General features: G+C 43.9%; 2 protein-coding genes across 2 annotated transcripts in view; one reads left to right on the top strand and one right to left on the bottom strand.

Annotated features, from left to right (window-relative positions):
- Positions 1-990: 990 nt before the first annotated feature.
- Positions 991-5,963, bottom strand: six4a (SIX homeobox 4a). The gene is made up of 3 exons (XM_076107602.1): positions 5,239-5,963; positions 2,878-3,578; positions 991-1,976 (listed from the first exon to the last, which is right to left on the bottom strand). The coding sequence occupies exons 1-3, from the start codon at positions 5,961-5,963 to the stop codon at positions 1,369-1,371; spliced, it is 2,034 nt and encodes a 677-aa protein (XP_075963717.1). The 3' UTR covers positions 991-1,368.
- A 1,728-nt stretch (positions 5,964-7,691) lies between these two features.
- The window catches only part of mnat1 (MNAT1 component of CDK activating kinase), a 30,690-nt gene continuing 15,237 nt past the window's right edge, over positions 7,692-23,144 (top strand). The window contains exons 1-6 of the mRNA XM_076107607.1: positions 7,692-7,866; positions 13,383-13,535; positions 13,915-13,988; positions 15,812-15,915; positions 16,046-16,186; positions 17,389-17,520. Coding sequence (XP_075963722.1) covers positions 7,778-7,866; positions 13,383-13,535; positions 13,915-13,988; positions 15,812-15,915; positions 16,046-16,186; positions 17,389-17,520 — 693 coding nt within the window. The 5' untranslated portion in view covers positions 7,692-7,777. The remainder of the gene's footprint in view (positions 7,867-13,382; positions 13,536-13,914; positions 13,989-15,811; positions 15,916-16,045; positions 16,187-17,388; positions 17,521-23,144) is intronic.

Below are 23,144 nucleotides of genomic sequence, written 5' to 3'. Positions count from 1 at the left end.
TATGACAGCGAGGAATTAGGCTCCTGTTGTGAAAAGCACTGGACACACTTGACAAATGGGCTCCACATTCTCATGTCTTTCCCTCAACTGACACCCAACAAATGTGCCAGTAACGGCTGCGGGCAGCGGTGGTAAATCTCTGAAGCTGCAATGTCACTGCCTGCACGCCAACGCAAGAGCTACGACAAAGCTTACTTTCAGTGTTATTCAAGAAACAAAAGTAAAAGGCACTAGTGTCCAAAACATTATGACGCCATGCAAAGAGAGATTATTACAATCCCTTTATAGAAAAATACCATTAATGATTACTGACATTTGGAGAGACACATCAAAATGAAACAGGATATAGTATAGCATCATCACATCTAGTTAACATACTATGAGTTGCAGCGTTATAAACAACATATGATGAACAACGTGTGAACCGACAGCCTGACCTTTAGATCATCATTCATGTCTTGGTCTCATAGGTTGACGATGAGGCTTGAAATATGAGTTATTACTGAAATAGTGTGCATTTGTTGAGGCGTGTCACACATGACAAACCCTCCAACATGAAGGCTGTTTGAAACATGTGACATTGTAATGTCATTATGGTAGTGCAAACGCCAAAACAGACCAATGCCATTATGTATTTTAAGTAGCAGAAAGGCACATTCGTCTTAACTCTAGTCCAACACTCCTAGTTCATTTGGTATGATATAAAGCACAAAACGGGGTTTTGTAGTGACTTGAGAGGCATTCAGATAATTTGAGGTGATTACTGAAGGACACTTTTTCCTAAATCAGCAGCTTTGTGTGTTTAATGGCCTATTCTCTGTATGTGTGCAGTCCTTGAGTGAAGCTGTTGCTGTTGAACTGACCGTTTTCACTGAGGCTCTCTCCCTCTTCCCCCTACTGAATGACCTTTTTGGTTTGACCCATATGACGCATTTAGTTTGGAGGAACATCCTTGTCACATGACTCCAGGCATTCCAGCACCTGCTTCTGCGGATCAAATCCACTCAACAGGAAGTAGCAGGTGTTGTCTATAAAAATGCATATTTAAACACGGCTCAAACACATACAGCGACTTCTTCTGTACGTAACCGTCGTTATGTTTCATCTTATGAACGGGGCTTTTAAAACATGTCATAGACTTTTTTAATTTTATGATGGTCACATAATGCGCACCTACAGGGCTCCCCTCTGATTTGAGTGCATTGTAAAAGTCAAATGAACAAAAATAATTTAACATTTAAAGGAATTGAATTGTAAAAAAAAAAAACACACACACACACACACACACACACACGCTCACACAAAAGTTCAAAGATTCACCATATCCTTGCTTGGGCGGACATGAGTGCTTCTAAAGGAGGTTCGAGGTTAAAGGTCAGCCATGTTCTCCTCCATCCGTACTGTCTGTAGTTTGGCTAGGTCCTTCCCCTCCACAGCCTCCATCTCCCCACACATGGCCCGCACCATCTCACTCACGCCTCCTGAGCCTGAACCGTCCACCTTGTTTTCTGAAAGGTTCATGTAGTTGCTATTCATGCCGGGGCCCATCAGGTGCGAGGAGGGCCCCCGCAACTCGTGGCCCCCGAGATACTCTGCGGGCTGGAGGTGGTGCCTGCTGGGGTCCGTTTGGGCCATCAGGGGCGTGCTGACGGTGAGGGTGGTGTAGACCTCTGGCTCAGGGCTGGACGAGCTGATGGCGGAGACCTCCGTGGTTGAGGCGGGGCCTCGGCTGGAAGGAACCTCCTCTGAGTTGGGGGTGGTGTAGCTGAGCTGACCGCTGGAGTCCAGGTGGAGCCCGTGGTGGTACGAGGAGTAGACGCCTCCCTCCAGAGGCTCCTTCTTGATGGCCGGCTGGCCAACGTTGCTCATGCTGTAGAGGACTGTGCTGTGGTGCAGGGACGTCATGGTCAGCTTGTCCTGCTGCTGGAACGAGTCGCTGGAGGAACTCACTGCTACATTGTTCAGAGGCATGGTACCTGTGGTAATAAAACAATGGATCAATACATACAGTATAATACAGTTCCTCACAGTATTATACGTTTCATTTACAGCAGGCCTTGGCCCGAAATTGCTGTTGTGTGTCTCACACACTTTGTGCTGGACCTGGCGGTGCCCCAGGGAACGAGTGCAGAAGCCTGCCAGGACTCAACAGCAAGCTGTAACTTTCTGTTTTTCCTTATTATTCATCCTGGTGTAGATTCTCTGCTTTATGTCAAAGTAAGTGCTGTAATGGCTTATTCCCTGTTAGTGCGTTTCATGGCCTCTGATTGTCTGAAACATATTTCCCTTACTCCCTGCTCTGCAGATCAAAAGTGCAATGATGATGAGTGATGGTGACTTCAGAGCTTGTTTTTATTCATCTCTGGGGTTTTCAAAGGACCACCTTCTTCTGTGTGTGTGTGTGTGTGTGTGTGTGTGTGTGGGTGGCCCGACCTAGTTTCTTCTGTTACTGATCGGCTAGGAGATATAAGGATCTGTAATTTTGGGAAAAGTGTAGAGTAGATTATGTCTGGATTTTTGATATTTGAAACAGTGATATATCCTAATTCTGTTTTATGTCATCAATGTTGCACTACATGATACAAGCATTATTATAGCAAAGTAAAATACATTTTAATGGATATTCTTGACTGCTTAAAAAGGGTAAAATGACAGTGACTGACTCTAAATCCTTAAGCAGTATATCCCCATTTCAGACAATATCACCAAAGCCTAATCACAATTAAATACTGTAAATTCAATGTCACAACAAATTTGTTCGATCATTGTCTGCCATATCTGCCTTAGTATATAATATCACTTCCAAGTAAACATAACAAGGTTATTGCAACATAATGAGAATTAAGTTTAAATAATCATTTCGTTTTCTGAACCCACCTTGTGTGATTGTTGAGGAAGATTGGGCAGAAGAGAGCTGCAGTGGAGGAAGACCTATGTCGCTGTTGAGTAATGAGCTGCCATCGCTGTCAGAGACACCACTTGGTACCTGGACCAGACTGTAGCCACCCAACTGCAGCGCACCTGACGAGGAGTTGAATGTGAGCACAGAGGAGCCTCCGTTCTGGGCAGCCATGTTGTGAACCCCCTCCAGCTTCACCTCTGCTCCGTTCACACAGCCTGGGTAGGAGCCATACTGTAGGGCCGAGTCCTCAGCAGAACTGCCCAGACCCTTCTCTTGTCCTGTCTGCATCTGCATGTCCATACCAGAACCCCCCAGCAGCACCCCTCCAGACGGCCTCAGAGGGTTGAAGGCCAAGGGCTGGATGCCCAAATTGAGCCCGTTGAAGAGGATGTTTCCGGGTGTGTGGAGGTAAGACGAGCCACCATTGTGAAACACAGCGGAGGGGGTGTTACTTGTCACTAGACTTCCGTTGTAGAGACCGCCACTGCTGGATCCAGGGGGCAGCTTGATATCTCCGATCTGTTGGATGACCACCCCACTGTCCAGAGGCCCTGTTTGAATGGGATGGGTCCCATGGGTGATCACTCCATCTGAGGAGTTAGAGAGGGGCCGTGGAGACAACTCCTCTTGGCCTTTGCTAGACTCATCCTCTGTGCTGTGGTTTCCATCAGATTCACTGTGAGAAAAGGCAATTGGTTTGTCACAAAACAAAGGTAAAAAAATGAATTATTAATGGTAAACTATTGTCATAAAGTGACTTTAAGTCACTAATGAATGCAAAAAATGAAAAAAAGATTGGAAAATGTAAATGTTCCTAATATAGATTCCTATTCATTTGTGCACTTTTTTGGCAAAGAAGACACACTCTACATAACTTTTCCAACACAAATTCAATGAAATACAGTTTGGCATATTTCCTTTCCACCCACATCTTGCCAGAGTCACATTTGGTGCCATGTTACTACACAGCTTTGAAGAGCAGGCTCTGTTTGTGAATGTCTAGCCCTCATTTACCTCATGGAGAGCTGCACTGACAACAACCAACCAACGTCAACAACCGTGCAACCATTTGGCGCAATAAATTCTGGTGTGACAGACTGCCAGCGCTGGTGGCGTGACAAAACAAATGGCTGAGAGTATTCATTTTAATTTAATTCTCAATTTAAAATGGTACTGTAATTTAAAACCCCTATTTATCTGTTTCCATGAAGATTTAAGACAATATAGAAGTAGTTGGTATAGATAATTACGTAATGAACGACTCTGTTTTTAAAGATTGATCCAAACAGCTGCATCCCCTCCAGCACACTCTCTCTCACACACATATGCGCGCGCGCGCGCCCACACACACACACCCTAAAACGTCTCACGACCACTTTCCAGGAAAAGATATACGCAAAAATTTGACGATTTGTTCAAAAATATTTATAGGTTATAAACTTATAATTAAACGTCGTTTCTGGATCATTTTAGTGGCAACTTAAATCAATCTATAATGGTGTGTGTGTGTGTGTGTGTGTGTGTGTGTGTGTGTGTGTGTGTGTGTGTGTGTGTGTGTGTGTGTGCGTGTGTGAGAGAGAGAGAGAGAGAGAGGTCACCTCCACCAGGTGTGCGTCAGCTTTGTTCACAGAGAGAAACATGAAAGAAGCAACATTTCTGTCTGTCTGTGTGGTGGATTATGAAATGAAACACAGGAGCTGATGGAGGCTTTGAGATCCTTTTTGGTCTGAGAGGAAAAAAGTGACAATGAAAATGATTTATCTGCTGGGAAGGGGAAACGTGCACGCGCTGGTTGTTTGTGTTCATCTCTGACACACATACACTCACTATACAAATAGAAGAGAACACATTAAAGTAACGTGTTAACTGTTTAAGTTTTCAACTTCTCGTGTCTGACAGTCAAATCACTGGAGTGTGGAAGTCACTTTGTTATTTAGTTGCTTATGGTTTCCATGCCCCTTAGCACCAACACACTTGAAACCGGATCTGAATGGCAACCGCTTCATATTTCAAAACATTAAAAGCGTGCTCCAAACCCTTTTACGCACACTTTTTTGGTTTCTTGATTATCAACGGTTAATGATTCACACTGTCAAGTCTTATAAAGGAGTTCGAAGATTAACAAATACACTGAGTATTGTCAGTCAGAGAGAATGGTTGTGAATTATAGGCGCCACTCCACGAAAAAAAACGTTCTAATACTTGGTTTAAATTATCCTGGTTATGTTTTATTGCGCGTTTTACGCACACCACACTCGACATTTTATTAAATTGTCTTATATGGAGTTCTTCACTGATTCAGCCTAGTATGTGGCTTGTTCCTTTTGTTTCCTCACCTTTTGGATTGTGCCTCGGACGGGTTTCTGTCTCTCTGTCTCCTGTTTTTGAACCAGTTGCTGACCTGGGTCAAGGAGAGTCCTGTAATCTTGGCGAGATTTCTTTTCTCTGCAGGAGAGGGGTACCTATTGTGGTTATAAAGATCCTTCAGCGCGTTCCGGGATCTCTCCTTGAAACAATACACAGTCTCCTCGCCGTCCCAGATAGTCCTGGGGAGAGGGTACTTTCTCCGGATCCTGTACTTGTCCACGGCGCCCAGGGGTCTCCCCCGCGCCTTCTCCGCCTCGGTGTACCGGGCCTTGTACCACAGATCTTGCAGAAAGGTGTGGTTGGACGGACTGAAACTGTGGTTCTCCAAAATACTGTACAGCTCCTGATACCGAGCCTGGTGATAAGCAACGAGGGCTTGGGCTTTCAGGATGCTTTCGTTGCCGCGTAGCAGGTCACTCTGTGGCAGGGACCACAGGAACCTGGCCAGCCGGTCTACATTACCTCCCTGCTGCAAAGCCTCGCAGACACACGCCACTTGCTCCGGGGAGAAAGCCAGAGAGGAAGCGGCGCTCACCAACAGCTCCGTGCGCACCGCGTCCGTGTTGCGCTCCATGGACAACTCCGCCGCGTCCAGCGCCACAAGCTTGATGCACTCCCGCGTATCCACCTCCTTCACATTTTCCCTCTTGATGTCATTTGCTGTTGTGACTTCTCCGGCAGAAGAAGAAGACATTTTTTTGTTCAAACCTTCCCTGGTAAAGTCACTCCTCCCAGCTCGATCAGGTTACCTCCTCGCCATGCGAATGCGATCGGATATCTGACAGCAGCTGTAAGTAGATATCTCTCTCCCCTTTTCCTTCCAACGTGACTTTTACTCTGCCGCGACTGGAGCTGGAAGGAGACACGCTCGGGTCTATCTGCAGGAGAGCCACGCTATTGGCCACCGAGGGCCTCATAAGGGAGGAGCGAGCGGGATTCGGACACGAATGTTTGGTTTCGAGCTGTCAGTCATATCACAGTATATTCCCGTGGCTCACCTGTGCAAGGTGAGTGCTTTTGGGATCGTGGGAACGGGATATCCGTGTTGTCTGTATTGTCAGGAGCAGCTGACTTAGCTGTGTGTGAAAATATCAAAGCAGTTTTATTCTCATATTGAGGAGGATCCCAGGGGGAAAAAATCCTGCTGGGACTATTCTCATTGTGTCAACGTGAAATGTATTTACAATTTTATATTAACTCACAAAACATTACATACATTTTGACAGTGAGACTGGACTTGTCAGAGGTACTCCGCTCCAATGGGATATTTTAAAAGCACTCCCCTTTTTTTACTTTCAGTACAGATAAGTTCAAGGTGCTCGTTGTGATTGAGAGATAAGGTGTGAATATTGCCAGTTTGTCTGCCACAAGCCACTCACACATTGGGTTTATCAAAACCCAACACATAATGATCAAGGAGGAATGTCATATTACATCCCATACATAAACATGGAACATTTAGTAATGGCTATAACCAAACATCTCGTCATTGATGCAAATTCAGAGCATTTCCTCAATTACATTAAGTACATGTGATGTAATATTTCTGTACAGTTTTATTTTCACCTTTCATATTTCTTAGAACCCCAGAGCGTACCATATATCCGTCTTCCATGAATATAATTTGAAATAAAAGTATTTAAAACAATTTTAAATAAGGATTACTAATCCACCGACGGCCATGTGAAATCTGTTAAAACATAAATCGTCAAAACTTAATTTGAAAGCTGAGAAATTGGTCATTTTATCCTTTAGCAAATAATAATTGCCAGTCTTATGTGGCACTGGAGTCTAATTTGGTGTCAATCAATAACTGACATTTATACATATAGCAAATCAATATACCCATATAGGCTGGGCTTTTATTGATTGTACTAGAATATTTTTTTTAGAGCTATAACCTTTGAAAATACCTACCTGTTAGTGTTCCTCTTTTATGAATATAATACAATAATCATCCCTTTCCGTCTTCATCCTGCATCAATAATAAATCACATGAAATATCCACCTGACTTGGTGGCTATTTCACGTGATTTATTATCTTAAATAAACAATACATTCAGTTTCACATCCAACCAAAAACTACATGATATCAGAAGCCCTGGTGAGTAACATCTGGAGAGGTTTTTGGTTTTAATTATGTCTCAGTCCAGTCTTACATTAGATCATGGTATATATTGGGGTAATCTATATGGTACTACACAGACGAGACAGTCCAATAATCAAAACAGACATTTTATACATTCGTCTATACGTGAAAATAATCAGCTTTTTCCCTCAGACCCCCGTGACTCGCCAGGGACCCCAGGGTGTGCCTGCACCACAGAGTGGCCACCACCACTGCTGTAGAGGTCATCATTAAATAGGAACAGCTCTTATTAATGGCGTTTCTTGTCGGACCGCATTCTGTGTAACACAGCGGTTCGCCACCGGGAAAGTGACAGGAGAGGAGAGCTGCTAGTTGTTGTCAGTGCTCTCGAGCTCTTATTTTGTGTTGCACAGACAGAAATGGACGACCAGGGATGTCCGAGATGCAAAACAACCAAATACAGGAACCCGTCGCTGAAGCTGATGGTGAACGTCTGCGGCCACACGCTGTGAGTAAAGTTATTTATATCTGACAGCTAAAAGAAAGTAGAGAGGGAAGCTAATACCCCCGAGTTTGTGCAACAATTCACCAACACAATAAACCCATAAAGCAGGCGGCGAAGTCCTAAAATAAAACTATGCCCATATTTAATACGCCTTATATTCTACTTTAAATCTGAATGGTTGGCCGTTAACGTGCATGAGACGTTGAAAACAGAGTTTAAGCCTCACGAGCTTTCAGCTAACGGGTTTCTATGCTCTCTAACACATGACGCATAAGGTTACTATAAGAAGGTGGAAAAAAAAGGCATCCTGACAGTTATAAACCCAATATTTTTATTAACTATGATTATCTTTTTGAAAGACTAAAGTTAGCATGAACAGGCGACTTGGCACAGTGTATAGGTGGGTTTATGTTATCTTAATAATCATTGTTAATAAACATATCAGACTGTTAACTCTTAATAACACAACCTGCACTGCTTGTTTGTACCCTTCTTTAAAGGCTGTTAAAATAGGTCTTTAACAGATGGATTGTTTTCCACTGAAGGAGTGTTCAGTGCTTTGAAATCTGACATTTTTTGCAAAGTTCACGATTTCAGAGATACATGTGATGGATGATGTGTATGCTGAAGTTTTAACCACATAATGAGTACAACCTTTTCCAGAGATGGTAAAAAGGGTCATCTTAAATGAACAAATACAATCTAATCTACACAAGGACCGCACTGCATGATCACAGGTATGACTACTCTATTAAACTGATGAATCATGTTAGACGATCTGGATCCTACCATAGTCACAAGCAGAGGCAGAGAGCAGTCCCAGACCGTACCCGAACCTCACCCACGTCATTAAAAATGCAACCTAAACAAAATCCTTTCCACCTTTTTATAACTTAACCATCTCAATAACATCACACAATGTAAGCAAGTCCTTGCTTTTGTTAACCTGTAACCAGCAAATATATGGTATTTTATTTTAAAAAGTTACAATTAATCAAGAGAATCCTTTCATTTTGATTGCCTGAATTGCTTGGCCGAATTTTTTGCAGCACTATTTTACACTGATCGTATTTATTATCGCCACTAAAGTCACTTTTGATTGTGTGTCACCCTCATGTCGGTACTCAGTAAATCTCGCCTGCTGTGCATTTTCCAATATTTAACCTTGTCATCTGTTTAAAAACCTGGCCGTTTAATTGAGGGGGACGTGTTCTCCATGAGCATCACGCAGTGACGGTGGTAGCCTGATGAGAGCATCTTTTTGACCCTGTCTGTTTATTGACCGTACCATCAGGAAGTGGCCATGCTTTGTCATCAGGTCAGTAAGCTCATAACTCACCGGCTCTGTCTGTGTGCAGGGCTACACACGGAAAATTAAAAATGATTCTGCAATGAAGCAATTTGGTGAGATGTCCTAGCCCAGGTCACCTTGGATCTGTTCCTCAGAGCGGGTGCAACAGTGAATTAATGCTCCACTTGGAAACTGCTGTACTCTTCAAACTGCATCAGTATTTTCATCACTGATGTCATTTAGGTTGTTGTTGTTTGGAGCTTCCCTCAGGAGTTTGACAGATATGGAGGTCTGTACGGTAGCGTGAGCAATGTGTTACCCATTTCACATTTTGGTGTAATCAGCTCTGTGCTGAAAAAGTGAATTAAAAGAAAGAAAATATGAAATTAAAAAGGCAAATGTGTACGTGCACACACAGTATATAGTACACATTGCAATTCTTGGTTGCTGCCTTTTTCTGCAGAGTGAACAATTGTTCGTGTAGGCAGAAACATCACAGAAGAGAATCTGACCTTTACAGCGTATTTTATTACCGTTTCTGAAGTAAAGTATGACATAACAACCTGATTTTAAGGCTTGCTTGTTGATGTTTAACTTTGTACTGAACAATTAGTCGAATAGCTAATTTACAGAATATGAATCTCCAACAATTTTCTAAATCTATTGATTTTTGTCATAAACCAAGGGGAAAGCATTCATTGGATCGTGCCCAAATGTTTTCTGTTTTATAAGCTAATAACTGAAAAATAAATACCTTTTGAGTTGTGGACTGCGTTGGACAAAACAAGCAATTTGAAGATGTCACCTTGGGCTTTGGGAAACTGCAACGAGTATTTTCTTCTGTATTTTTTAAAATAAATAACATTTCTTCTTACAATCAACACTTGAAATGATGACGGCACTTTTAAAATGACATTTAAATAGCCTCGCTCTACCTTGTACCTGATTGAGTGGCTGTTCCAGTCCACACTGACCAGGTGATGCAATGCGGTGTTGAGCTTCTCCACCTCTAGCATGCATCTAAATTTAAACCCCACCACAGCACATTTTGTATCCCTGTCATCGGGGCATTTGATGTGTGTGTTTTTTTTTTTTTATTACCTTCGCACAATGACATCGGACCCATGTCCTTTGGCATTTGACACTGGGAACAGACACAAATGATAGTAGCTGAGACATACAGCAGTGATTTCAGTGGCCCGCGCTCTATAGTGAGGTTGAGAGGATAGACACATCTCGTTAAGTAGAAGCTAGTTTTCTAGGTTGATGTACTGTAATAAATTGGAAAAAAAATGTTTTTTCATGCGTGCAGAGATCCAGAAGTCAAAGCTCTGTTCATTGTTTCCATTGATAGACATTGATGGGCATAACGTACTATTGTCTGAGTAATCAGTAAATCAATAAACTTACTTCCTTTGTGGCCGAGAGGTAGATAAATACGACCATAGCTACAACGAGGAGATTGTTAGTTTAGCATAAAGACTAGAATCAGGGGGAACCGGCTATCCTGGCTCTGTTTAATGGTTAAAAAAAACCCTCTCTGTAAAGTACACCAAATCTCAGCTTTATTTTTTTAAGATCAGACAAGCCTATGCGAGCTTCCTGTGTAAGCAATCATACTCCTGGGCCTCAGCATTTTTTGACTCTGCTGCTGCAGGTATTGTATAGGTCACAGGGCAGGACAGAGTGTCATAGCAGGTTTGAATTTGGCTCGAAGCCAGCCCCGTCAGGACTCAGTCGTTGCTCTGTGAAGAGCTTTAAGGCACAAACAAGTGAATCAGACTCCTGTGTTTTTATAGTGCTGTTTTATTTTTGCTATTTTTCGCATAAGAAGAAGGCAAAGACGCAGACAATGTCACCAGTGATGGTGTGTGGAGGCGTCTTTGCTGAGCCAGGACCCTTTTCACCCCCTCCTTTGACCTGCTGACAGCTGCAGATGGGACAGATAGGAGCCTGGAGCTCTGAGCAGGACAGGTGAGAGAGGGAGGAGTAGGGAGTACTCAGTCAGAGACAACAGCCCTAGGACACAGAGATGGAAAGCTGCTAGAGATCTGTCTTCTTGCTTAATTGTCTGTTCAGTATGCTCGAGCAATACAGCGTATAGCCTGGCAAGAGGTTTCTGAGTCCCCTTTTGATTACAAATTGCAACAGGCACACAATCCAGAAGCTGTCACTTAGAGAAGGCGCATTTCAGAAGTAAGATGGCAAATTGACTCTAAAATCTCCTCCCTCCCTGTTAGACCTTCACCTCTTTGCTCTAGAGTTACACAGGATTTCCCCTTTGGAGAGTTCTGATGTGTGGTCCATTTATGGGGCAGGGGGCAAGCTACGCCCCACTCCTCGTCCCGTGTTGATGAATGGGCTCTTTGTGGGCCTGTGGAAACAGGCTGAATCCCTCCATCTACCTCCATATGGCGAGGCCTATAGATCTCCTGTAGCCTGGGGCCACAGTGAACATCTGCCTCTTCCATGGTGCACTTGAGCAGGGACTCCTCCTGCTCTAAAGCACCAACTGGACAACGCAGATGTTTCCGTCTGTCATTCTGTCATTTTTCATTTTTATTTCGTGGCTTCATCTAAGCCCAGCTAATCTGGCATGCTTGTAACATAGTCCTGCTGCAACGCATGCAACGTCTATTTGTTGTACAACCATGAAAGCTTGGTGTCACACTTGACAGGTTGGGCTTGTTTGACCCATATCTGAGACGTTAGATGTAAACAGCCAAACTTCATGGCTTTGCAGTTTCACCTTTAACTGCTTTTTTTTTTTTTTTTCTTTTTTAATCCTGCTGATGAAGTGAAATGTCTCGCATGATGGCTTTGTCATGATCGTTCTAATAGGCCTTTGACGAGGCCCAGCTCTCAAGCCCAGTACTTGACTTTGGAAAGAAATGACTCAACCATACCGTCAATGACGTTTGGTTCAAAATCTGGCTTTTTCCCCCACCAACTTTGCTATATTTTATTATAAAAACTCTCTGCGCTCTAAAGCAGATAGCGACATTTGGAAACCAGATGGTCCATTTTTTGGGAAGGTGGTCGCAAGCAGGAAGGTGAATTCCTGTGGAAATAAAGCTCCGCAGAGACTTAATTAAAAAAAAGTATACTGTGCAAACGTTTATCCAGGCCCTCCACCCTATCAGGGGAGATTTAGGAACATTCCCATTGTCTTCAGCGTCCACTCCTCACTTGAGTGTGACTGATGGGTAAACGCCTGCCTACATAAAGGTGTGATTGATGGCTAAGCTCAGGGTTGTGCCCTTAGCTCGGTCTGACAGTTGTCCTGTTGTCATGGTGCATGAAGTAAACCTTCCTGTTTAAACCTGGAGCTTTACCTGAAATTTTCCAACTCCATCCGAAGAATGTTCCGACCATTTTACATACAATTCTATTCCTACTGAATAGAGTTGTATGAGGACCTAAAGGCTGCCTGAAAAACTCATCATGACTCTGCAGTACTGCTACTTATTTGTCTTGGAAAGTAATTGTATCCGTTAAAAATATTTACAGTAGATACTTTGATTAATAACTGCTGAGATTTCCACAATATTTTAAAATGTGGCTTTCATAATACAGCTTCCTTTCATGTAGGCACTGTGTCAGGAATAATAATGATATTTTCAGGCAGAAAGGTTGGAATTGCATTTGAAAATACAGATGCTTCTTTTAGATATGAAACTTACATTTTCAGATAAATTAAAGCCGTAAGCACAAATTACTATTCATCTCAAAATACTTAAATTTAACAATGAAGTAAGAATACACAAAACACTGCAATTGTACGTCTGTATTTCTCTCCCTCAGTCCATTATTATGTATACGTGGCATGACTGAGGTCTGTTGAAATAACAAGAAAGCAAATGTTTTTCCAGTGCAGACAGACACACCACTGATGGGGTGTCAGACTAATTTCCTCTTGTCTGAGAGTAGGAGGCTGCCTAATCGACATTCCAATAATAATCCCAGCCATCTTTGAGCACTTAGAGGAAATATTCATATGCCCCATTATCACCCACTGCGCCTGATGATAACGTACAGACATAAAAAGAAAAAAACACAAATTTACTTTGTTGTGAGGAAAGTTGTATTTTCAGCAGCCACACACACGCCCACCCGTGCTTGCAACTGCCTCTCGGGCCTGCCCGGGGGGGGGGTCACCTCTGGATAACATTCAACTCAGCGTGATGGTTTTTTTTTTTCTGTTTCGTTGTCCTTTCTCCCCCAACAGATGCGAGAACTGTGTGGAGATGCTGTTTGCGCGTGGCTCGGGTAACTGCGTGCAGTGTGACACGCCCCTGAGGAAGAGCAACTTCCGCGTGCAGCTCTTCGAAGACCCGACCGTAGATAAGGAGGTGGAGATTCGCAAGAAGGTGCTGAAGATGTGAGTGAGGGGGACCGTGGGTGAGGGGTGGGGCTCTGTGTGTTTATGTGCCATCTCGTGCCTCCTCCCACTTCTTAAGCCACCTTTGTCTTTCTCATTACACTGTTTGTTTTGTAGACAATGAGTCTCCCCGGGGGGCTCAAACAGGAAGGCTCTTTCACTGCCAGGTTTTTACTTCTCAGCCCCTCCCTGCCTTCCCTCTCTCCCTCTCATCTGTTCGTTAATAGCCCCTTAATTGACATCTAATGTGTGCCTATTAGCCAGTATGCAGACATGGTATTTTAAAATGGTTGATTTAATGGAGGCTATTAATGCCGGCGCATATTTGCTTTCATCGGGTTTTACCATTTGTCTCATCAGTTCTGCTCTTCCTCTGCAGATACAACAAGAGACATTTTGACTTCCCCAGCCTGCGAGAGTATAACGACTACCTGGAGAAATTGGAGGACATAGGTAGGCCCCACATGGAAGCCTCATGCTGAAACAAAGAGCAGAAGGGATGCCTATAAGTGTAACGCTAACATGTCTTGACTGGCAACCCACCATGGACTTTAAGCATGGCTGTATCAGGAGAGCTGGATAGGATACGGCCAGTCAGCCTGTCAGCTACTTTGTCCCAGTGGCCAACCAAGCTGCTGCAACAAAATCAAACAAACCCAGAAGCATTTCCCCCGATAGACCTTCATTAGAGACGTCTGTAAAACCTTTGACAGGACACCTCGAACTACAAATAAGGTTGATTATTACTACTTGTATTATACATGTTTAAACCATGAAGGTTGCATACAGTGGTGGCCAAACTGTTTTGATTGTAATGTGAAAATATAATGATTCACACACCAAACAATAGTAAATGTGATCAGTTATACAGAAAGATAATCATTGTTTCTAAATGTATTACCTATTAAAATAACTACACAACTGTACAAAGCAGTTTGATGTTTGCCCTTTCAGTAGTAATTTAATTAAGAGTAATTCAATACTTTTAAACTCTAATACAGTGCATGGCCTCTGTTGTTATTTGTAAATCTATGAATAAATTAAAACAGGCAGTAATTGTTAAATCCCGATAATGGTTTCTGGTCATGGCCTAAGCGCCCACTTAAAAGTTTGCAATGCAAATGTGATAATAAGATGTAAATCTTTAAGTCTAATATTTAGATGTTAGAAACAGAATAGGCAGAAATGGTAAAATATTGATTTCTGTGCCAAGAGGTTAAGTCAGAGATAATTTCACTAAATTTAGTCGGCGTCTAGTATTTTAACTAGGATGTGCAATACAGTGCAATTTATTAGCAATATGCTCAAGCAGTATTCTAGTATAATTTAAAAAATTCTCCGTGGGCCATTTAAAAATGGGCAACAGACTTTAGTTGGCCTGCGGGCCGATGTTTGGCCACCCCAGGTTTAATATTTCCAAAACTTTCCCTAAGTTTAGATAATATTTTTTAAATTTTGTGTGACATCGTCCCAATTAGAAACTCTGGGCCGAGTGGGACAGGGAGGTCCAGACGGGGAGACACTAATGTGAATGTCATGTTAAAGTCAGGTATCCAGTTCCAATTATAAATTGATGGCATTTCAGACGGCTAGGTCATCGGCCTGGTGCTAGAAGGTGCACCGCTAATATTTAGTGTGCACTCTTAAGTTGACTACCTCCTCTTATTTTACCCATTTAAACCCTACAAATTATCCTTAAATTGCCCCTTAAGCAGCCTTGAAGTTATATTTTTCCCACAGTTGGACAACAACATCTGACCAGATGTCATTTTATAAGGCTGCACCATTCCATTATATGAACAATTCTACATGTATTGACCCTCATTTTATACACTTTCAGATGGCAATGTTTGTTATCTCTGAAACTCTTTGGATCTAGACTATAATTAAAAATAATAGTATTGTGGGTACAAACCATGCTTTGGGAACATGTGTGTTATCTACAAATCAGCATAACGGTGCATATTTTCAGACCTGAAAATCCTGAATGTCTTGAAAGACGTTCATAGTGTTGCACTCGGTTGTTCACATAAAACGTGAGCTGAGAGAGAAGTTCAAACCCTGGCTCCTTTTTCACCTCCACACAGCTGGCCACTCAGCGCATGTGAATGTTGGAAAGTGCATCAGAAGGTTACAGAAATGGACGAACACAGCCCACTCTATCCTGCATAGGAAAAAGATGCCCGGAGGGGTTCTAAAGCTGTTTGTCTATCCGTAAGGCACTTCTAATGGAGTATACTGTACCTTTAATGCTGGCTTGTGTCTGCTCCATGTAGTGTACAACCTGACAAACAACATTGATGTGGAGAATACCAAGCTGCAGATGGAGCAGTACCAGAAGGAGCACAGAGATCTCATCCAGAGGAATAAGGTTAAACTGGTATGTACTCGTATCTTCCCAAACATGTGTCAGAGGGTCAAGTACAATATGTCATGCTCGGGCTGGTAGGAATTCCGCCTGTTGGTCAAAGATGTGACACAAGTTTATGCAACATCCCTGTTCTCCTCAGACGAGAGAGCAGGAGGAAGTGGAGGAGCTGCTGTTGCTGGAGCAGCAGGGCAATGAGCAGCGGAGACTGGAGCTGCTGCAGGATGAGCAGAGGCAGCTACAGGCCAAGAGGAAGAACAAGCAGGCTCTGCTGGATGAGCTGGTGAGATACACACATGCTTCATGTGCATTTGTCCACAGTCTGGTGAAGACAAAAGCAGTCGCGTTATGACAGATGTTCCATATCTGACACGCACACACACACACACACACACACACACACACCCTCAGCCTGAGGGTTCATGGCTGTGGATCATTAAGAGATTATTACCAGTCATTGTGCTTGGGGCTGCATTGTTTTCATTCTGTGATTCCAAAGCCTTCTGGCTCCATTGTGTTGAGCTGCAGGCTTTGGAAGCGATTGTTCCTGCAGAGCGGGCTGCCGAAGGACCATCGCAGATAGCAGGCTAAGCTGTTTGTTTGTTTAAGGCACAGGGCCTGTTGACTGTAGGCAGATGAGATCAGCTCCTACCCTCCCACCCACCCCCTATTGGGAACTGTCCTGAGCTTTGACATCTGTACATCCCTGTGGTCGGAGAGCTCACTGTTCTCATACGCACACACACCAACACATATATTTAGATTCCTTGTTGGTGTTTGATGAACTAGTGGTCAAATAAAACACATCACTGGCAACAAGTGACACACTTCTTGATTATTGTTCTTATCTAATGTAAACATCGATTTCACGTTATTTGTCTGCAGGCTTATTTTTGTTTTGCTTATTTATTAACTTTTTTTCTCAAAATCTTTGTAAAATGAGAATCATGTTAATTATGTGATGTCATTCAAATAAAGCAAGTAAATTCACCTGTCCTAAATAAGTACAACTCATGTCAGTGAAAGCGGTACATGTCTGCAGTCAGATGTGTTGGAATCCTTTAAATCACTTTTGGTTTATTATTAAATGTTAAGACACCTCCAGACTGTCCTACCATTGCTGTCCACCCCGTCACAAATGTCCTTCCCTTTCAGTGAACTAAGTATCCGAGCTTGTGCTCTTAGACTTCAGCGCTTGGCAACACTCCACTTGAGAAATTGAAATGTCCGACCTTGCTTTTTAATGGAGGTGAAGGCGGCGCAGTGCACTTGAAGTAGCGTCCCCTGCAGTGTCACAGTTCTGTTGATATGGCTTGCATCAATAATGTGGCCTGAAAGCACCTTATTCTGATGGGGGGGGTCAACATATACATACAAGTGTCAGCTGCTTTTGGATGAGCAGTTCCTGATGAAGCACTTTGTGGCGTTTATCACACTCCAAGATTAACGTTCTCATAAAATCCCAAATCCCATTTGTCTCACCAGGAGAAGTCTCAACTTCCGGCCACCATCTTGCTTGCCCAACACAAGGTCCGTGCTGCCAACCTGGAGACCCAGATAGAGAAGCAGAAACAGGCGGTCAAGCCTACCAGTCTCTTCTCAACTGGAATCAATATGGTGAGTGCAACTTTAGACTTATTAAACCTTTAACCCCAGTTCAAACTGTACATATACGAATTCAAAGTGATGGACTCTTGCCCTGCGCTCAGAAATGCAAGAGGCTGCGCTGGTGGAGGCGTGTCCTTTCAGGTACTTGTCAGACACTGAATTACTGCCCAGGAAGCCCGGAGGAACAGTGCTATATGATGTAAGCTAGCAACTATGATATTCTACGGTAATCTTATCAATACCTTCATCTAGATAAAATAATGATCATTGTATTAAACAGAAATGGCTAAATTAGAGATAATCGACATGCATAGCAAAGTGCATTCCCGGAAATAAAACCATATGCACAGTGGCTGTTTCTGACCTGATGTAACGAATGTAACACTTTATGTAACACCACCTTTGATGAGGGGGCTACACGTGTTCACACAGGAGTAATGTCGGTCTGAACGCGAACTTGCATGCATTTGTCAGAGTGGGCTTTGCTGCTTGCAAGTGAAAGCAGGATGAGCAGAGTGAAACATGAGAGCTTGAAGAAGCTATACGTACCATAAATAACAGATGGCTAATATTTACAATGAGCCCATGAAGGTTAAGGTCACATGGTGGTTTTAATCTATCTGCTGGTGGTGCTGTGGGTCTGAACAGTTATGGCTTTGGTGTGATTTTACCTGAGTGCTATAATTTAAACTCCACGTGCAGTGCTTGTTGACAATAGAGTGGTGATAACAGTCCAGACCTTCAAAGGGAAGATGTTCCTTGGTGTCTGTGGGAACAGAGTCCTCACACCTTCAGTCATGTCGTCACATTCCTGTGGGTGAACGGTGGGACCCACAGAGGGAGCATGTGGGCTCAGGGCTCCGGCCGCTCCGAGGGTTGCAGCTTTGTGCTCGCTGTGTCTGAAGAGACCTTCCATTTGGCTATCGTTCAGGTTTTCAGCCGTTTATTTTCATTTTACTGTGATGAGATAGGCTGTGTCATCACCCACACCCCCCCTTCACAGCAACCCTCATGAGGCACGGTTGTCTTCCCACAGTTTAGTGATGCGAGTGAGAGATATCTGCTTAGTACTCACCTAGGCTCAAGCTGGAGCTAGGTTTTGACATACACAGGTACAACCCAACTTTGTTTGTCTGTTCTGCCCATTTTAATGTGTTGATGAGTTTTCCACTGGCATAGCTCTTTGAAACGACTCGGTTAGATAATCAGAAGCAGTAATAATCAGGGAGACTTAACAAGAGCATTCATTTACGCATTAAACCCCAAAGAGACAACTGGCTACCACCAGTGGAAACACATTGGATTGATCCAAATAGAGGATTTGGTACTCTGACTCTCACCCTTTGGATACACAGCATAAAGTTAAACTTGCTGATGGAGAGAGAAGCAGCACGATTGTGTTGCTCTTGGCTTCGTCTGTGATTGTTTTTCCTCGCTTCTTTCTTCCCGTTTCTCTTCATCCTCCCGTCCCTTAGCTCCTGTTGGTGTAGCAGCGCTCCCACCATGCATCTGCTCTGTTGCACTGTGAGGCTTGAGTCAGGGGAACGTGTGGGTTTGGATTTCCCTTCACTTCAGAGTCCATAAGAATGACTTCTGTTTGACTTGGTAGGGTTTCAACACAGAGCGGTGGATTCCTGCAGATCGCTGGAATTCATTCATCTGCGAGTTTGTGGTCCCTTGTTCCACGCAAGTTTTCAGTTTTTCTTCTGCAGGAATTAGGGGAGGCAAATGTAAAAACACATTTCTGAACCTGGGACACATTTCCATGATATGCCTTTTGTCACATTTAAGATGATTTCTGTTCCTCTCTTCACTGACAGGAATATCAATTCGTGCTGAAATCTACCCGTAGGTAGAGTTGATTTGCAGTCGACAAGGCGTCCATCTCTACACATGATTAAGTACTCAAGGCTCCAATAATCACTTAAACCACTAAAATAGAATAAACAAATACGCGTTGCCTCTATAGCATCTGTGCAATGTTGCTTCAACTTGTGCATCTGAGTGACGGCTGCTTGAAAAAAGCTGTTTGTGTAACGCTTTGTTCTACACCGTGGGACCTAAACCTCCATCCAGAAGGAAGAAGTTGTATTTGGGCAACCATTTTGATAATCACGTTCCTGTTTTTTTTCTATTTTATATTGTGGCTCTTAGAAGTTGTAATGATCACGTCACCCAACAGATAATAATATACAATCAAAATACTCTTTAGCAGAAGCCCCGGTAGCAATACTTTCTTGTATTCAAAGGACTCAAAGGAGAAACAGATTGTGACAGTGATGAATGGACAGAGGGCCTCTTGTTTTTTCATCTGGTTGTTTTGGTCGAAGTGCATGTTCACCAGTCACAGAAGCAGAAATTCATTGTGCCCTTAACACCTCCTCACCCACCGCTACATACCCCACCAGCAATTCATTCTGCAGGAATGACATATCTGGCAGTCTTTAAGCCATTTGATCCACGGAACGTGAGGATGCCGATTCTTCCTCAGCTTCCCTGCTCTTTATTTAAAGAGTGATCCAACATTGCTTCTAGTTGTGTCATGCTGTTTACCGGGAACATGCGAGGGGACATCTCGGCTTCTCTGGCACTACTCTTTGCCTGGGTGATTTTCCAGGAGTTGTTGAAGGAGACTCCAACCCTGATCCTGATTATTCTGGTTGCGTGTTAACATGTCAGTGAACGGATGCTTGAGGAAGTTAGCCGATCCTGAGAGAAAGTAGTCTCGGTCCAGGTGTGATGTGAGGTGGGATGGGCCTGGTCTTGCCTCAGGAATGGTCTAGAATCACTCACTAATCCCTCACTTTGTAGGCACTCTATTGAACGCACACACACGCATACCCTTGTGCGGGTGCACGCACACATACACGCATCGACGTTCACTCCCCTCACCCAGTCTGAGCAAACATCCTTTGAAGAATAAAGTGTCTCTTTTAAAATAGACGTCCGCTGATATCAAAAGACAGTCTCTGCGAAGGAGGGAGGCAACTCTTCACTGTTTAAACAGGTTTGCTTGTTGTTGTCTGACACATAAGACCAGCTTCAGAGGCAAGCACGATGACAACAGTCATGATGACAACAGTCGTTGTGCTTGGCACCTGCTCAGAGCGAAACACGGACATGAGGTGAGGGTTCTTATTAAAAAAATTATATATATATATATATATATATATTTGGTTTAAGAATTGTATGAGTAAATGGGTCTTTGTTGTATTTTTGCCAGTAAAGTTATCGTGTTTTCTAGTCTAAGCGTGCATGTGTGAGGTTGGGGATTGTCCTCAGCTGCTACAGTCTCCCATTCCTGACAGCAGTGACCGATGGGGAATCTCTCCACCTTGGGGCAGCTTTCACCGCCATCTTAGATGAAAGGTCCTAGGATCCAGCACTGCTCCACTCCTCACAGGCGGCCGAGCAGCTGACATACCTGACGAGGCCGGCATGGGCACCTAATGAAAGCAGAAGGCGCACACACACATAAACAAAGAGCAACTCGCACACATAGTCCGCCAAATGTGGGTGGAAAGTTTATCCCTAAACATAGATGTGTAGCTGACTGAAATAACCCCCGGGTTCTCTCTGGCTTTATTCCATTCTACACTTAGGCAGTGGTATTTGACTACCATAGAAAACACAAACACACACACACACATGGTGTGAGCTTGTTTGCTCAGGCCTGAGTCACTTGGTTAAGTTGTCCTCTACAGTGACCCTTGCTTAGCAGACGTACTCGTCAGCACAGGCCAGGCTCTGCCTTACTTTACTCTGGCAGACTGGCCTAACCTGTTTTACCTGCGAGGTGTCGCTCCATACTCCCCCCCCCCCCCCCCCCCCCCCAACCCAACCCTTACTCACTCTTTTTTCATTTCCCTTATTCATGCTCTTTATACAAATAGTACCAGACACAGATGTCTTTGTTGTTGTTTGTATAAATGTGGTGTTGTTTACAAATGTTGAGGTATAAAACATTCACAAACCAATAGTTTTATGTGGGAGAGTGCACAACCCCTTGCCCTTTGCTCTTTTCCTTGTTGTTTGATTGCTGGCATGTGGGGGGGGGGGGGGTCAGCTCAGGGGGTAAAGAGAACCTTCAGCCCTGATTGGCACCAGCACATGTGGACATTCACACCTCTGCCCCTGCCCCTGGCTTGGCCCTGTTAGGTTGGCCTCAGTAACCCTTACCCACGGACAGGCCTAGCCCAGCCTAGCGAAAAAAGGAGTTGTCAGCTTTAAGGGATTTGCGCTGGGGCAGCTGCCACTAGACAGGCGGTTATATTTAAACTCGTAAGGCGAGGGGAGGCACTGTGTGGGCAGCAGCTTTTACACTTGCTACTTGCTGCTCAGTGGGCAGCACAAAGCTCTTTATCCGTACAGAAGCACTGGCGGTGCCAGGGCAGAAGGTGGAAGTGAGGGCTAAGGCTGGGATGGCACGAGGGTGGCCCCTAACGAGGGTTATTCATTTTATCCCCTGTACAATGCTGACCGCTGTTTCCCTTTCCATTGATCTCATTATCACTTTGTGCATTAGTGACGAGAGCCTCGCTGCCTCTGGAGCTCTGCTGGAGCCAGCTGTGGCCCCCCAAAACCCTCGGGAACCATGCCAGTGTATGTGGTTATCTGTGCGTGTGTGTGTGTGTGTGTGTGTGTGTGTGTGTGGTGGGGAGGTGCTGATGGAGAGGTAAGTCTCTCAGCAACCTTGATGTGTCCTGCTTAACTGCAAAGTCAGAGGAGAGATGGGGGCCCTGGAGAGTGCTGATGATCGTGCAGTGTGTGTGTAGCACGTGTGTCCGATGGCATTCTTTGTGGTCACCCATGATTTGAGCTGATGACCACTGAGCTTTTGATCAAGATTGTGGACATTGGATAAGACAGAGTACTGAGTATCACTTTCTATCTTTACCAAAGTAGAAATGTTCAAAGCAGACAAGTAGTCATAGAAGTAATACTTCAAAACATTGGGGATCATTGGCAGTTAATAAAAAGAAGAATGTTGCATGACAACATCTATAAAAGTGAGTTTTAGGAAGTTGTTAAAAAAATCTGGCCTATCATTGTTACGTTGTTTCAAACTCTAAGAGCACACCTGACCCCATCCATCTCTTCTTTTTAATGTAGTCTTTGGTGCTATGCCTCAGGGGCAGACCCCTCATACCTTGAAAGTAATGTGACTTATATGAGACCCCTGTCCCATAAAAGCCCCATGAATGTCTGCCATATCACTCTGTCAGATGGGTTACCACTGTTGCTTTCCCAGAAGGCAGTGTTAAGATTGACAGCGGAGTTGAGAAAAAGGTAACATGACGGCACCCCCCCCCCCTCCCCCCTCCCCCCAGAGGCAATGAGTGGTTAACCGTTGTCCGAGCCAGCACACCTGTCCCCTCCACCAACACGAGGACAGGCAACAGTGACCTGACCTTTTAAAATGATTCGACTCCAAGAAATTGAAGCTGGTATTGCCAGATCACAGCAATTTGACTCTATCTGGACCTGAGGTTACATGCAGGAGGATCATAATACCAGGAGAGGCAGGACTACTCTCTCTGGTGCAATGGTGATTTCCTCAAATCATCCTCCCCTGTGGTTTTATTGAGATTGATGACCCCCAGAGTTTCACTTTAGTGTCACAGGGGAATTAT

The sequence above is a fragment of the Anarhichas minor genome, unplaced genomic scaffold (genome assembly GCF_050575085.1).
Source record: "Anarhichas minor isolate MPS153535 unplaced genomic scaffold, ASM5057508v1 ptg000040l, whole genome shotgun sequence".
Classification (NCBI taxonomy): Eukaryota; Metazoa; Chordata; class Actinopteri; order Perciformes; family Anarhichadidae; genus Anarhichas; species Anarhichas minor.
The sequence above is the reverse complement of the archived record's forward strand: the minus strand, read 5'-3'. Positions and strand labels throughout refer to the sequence as shown.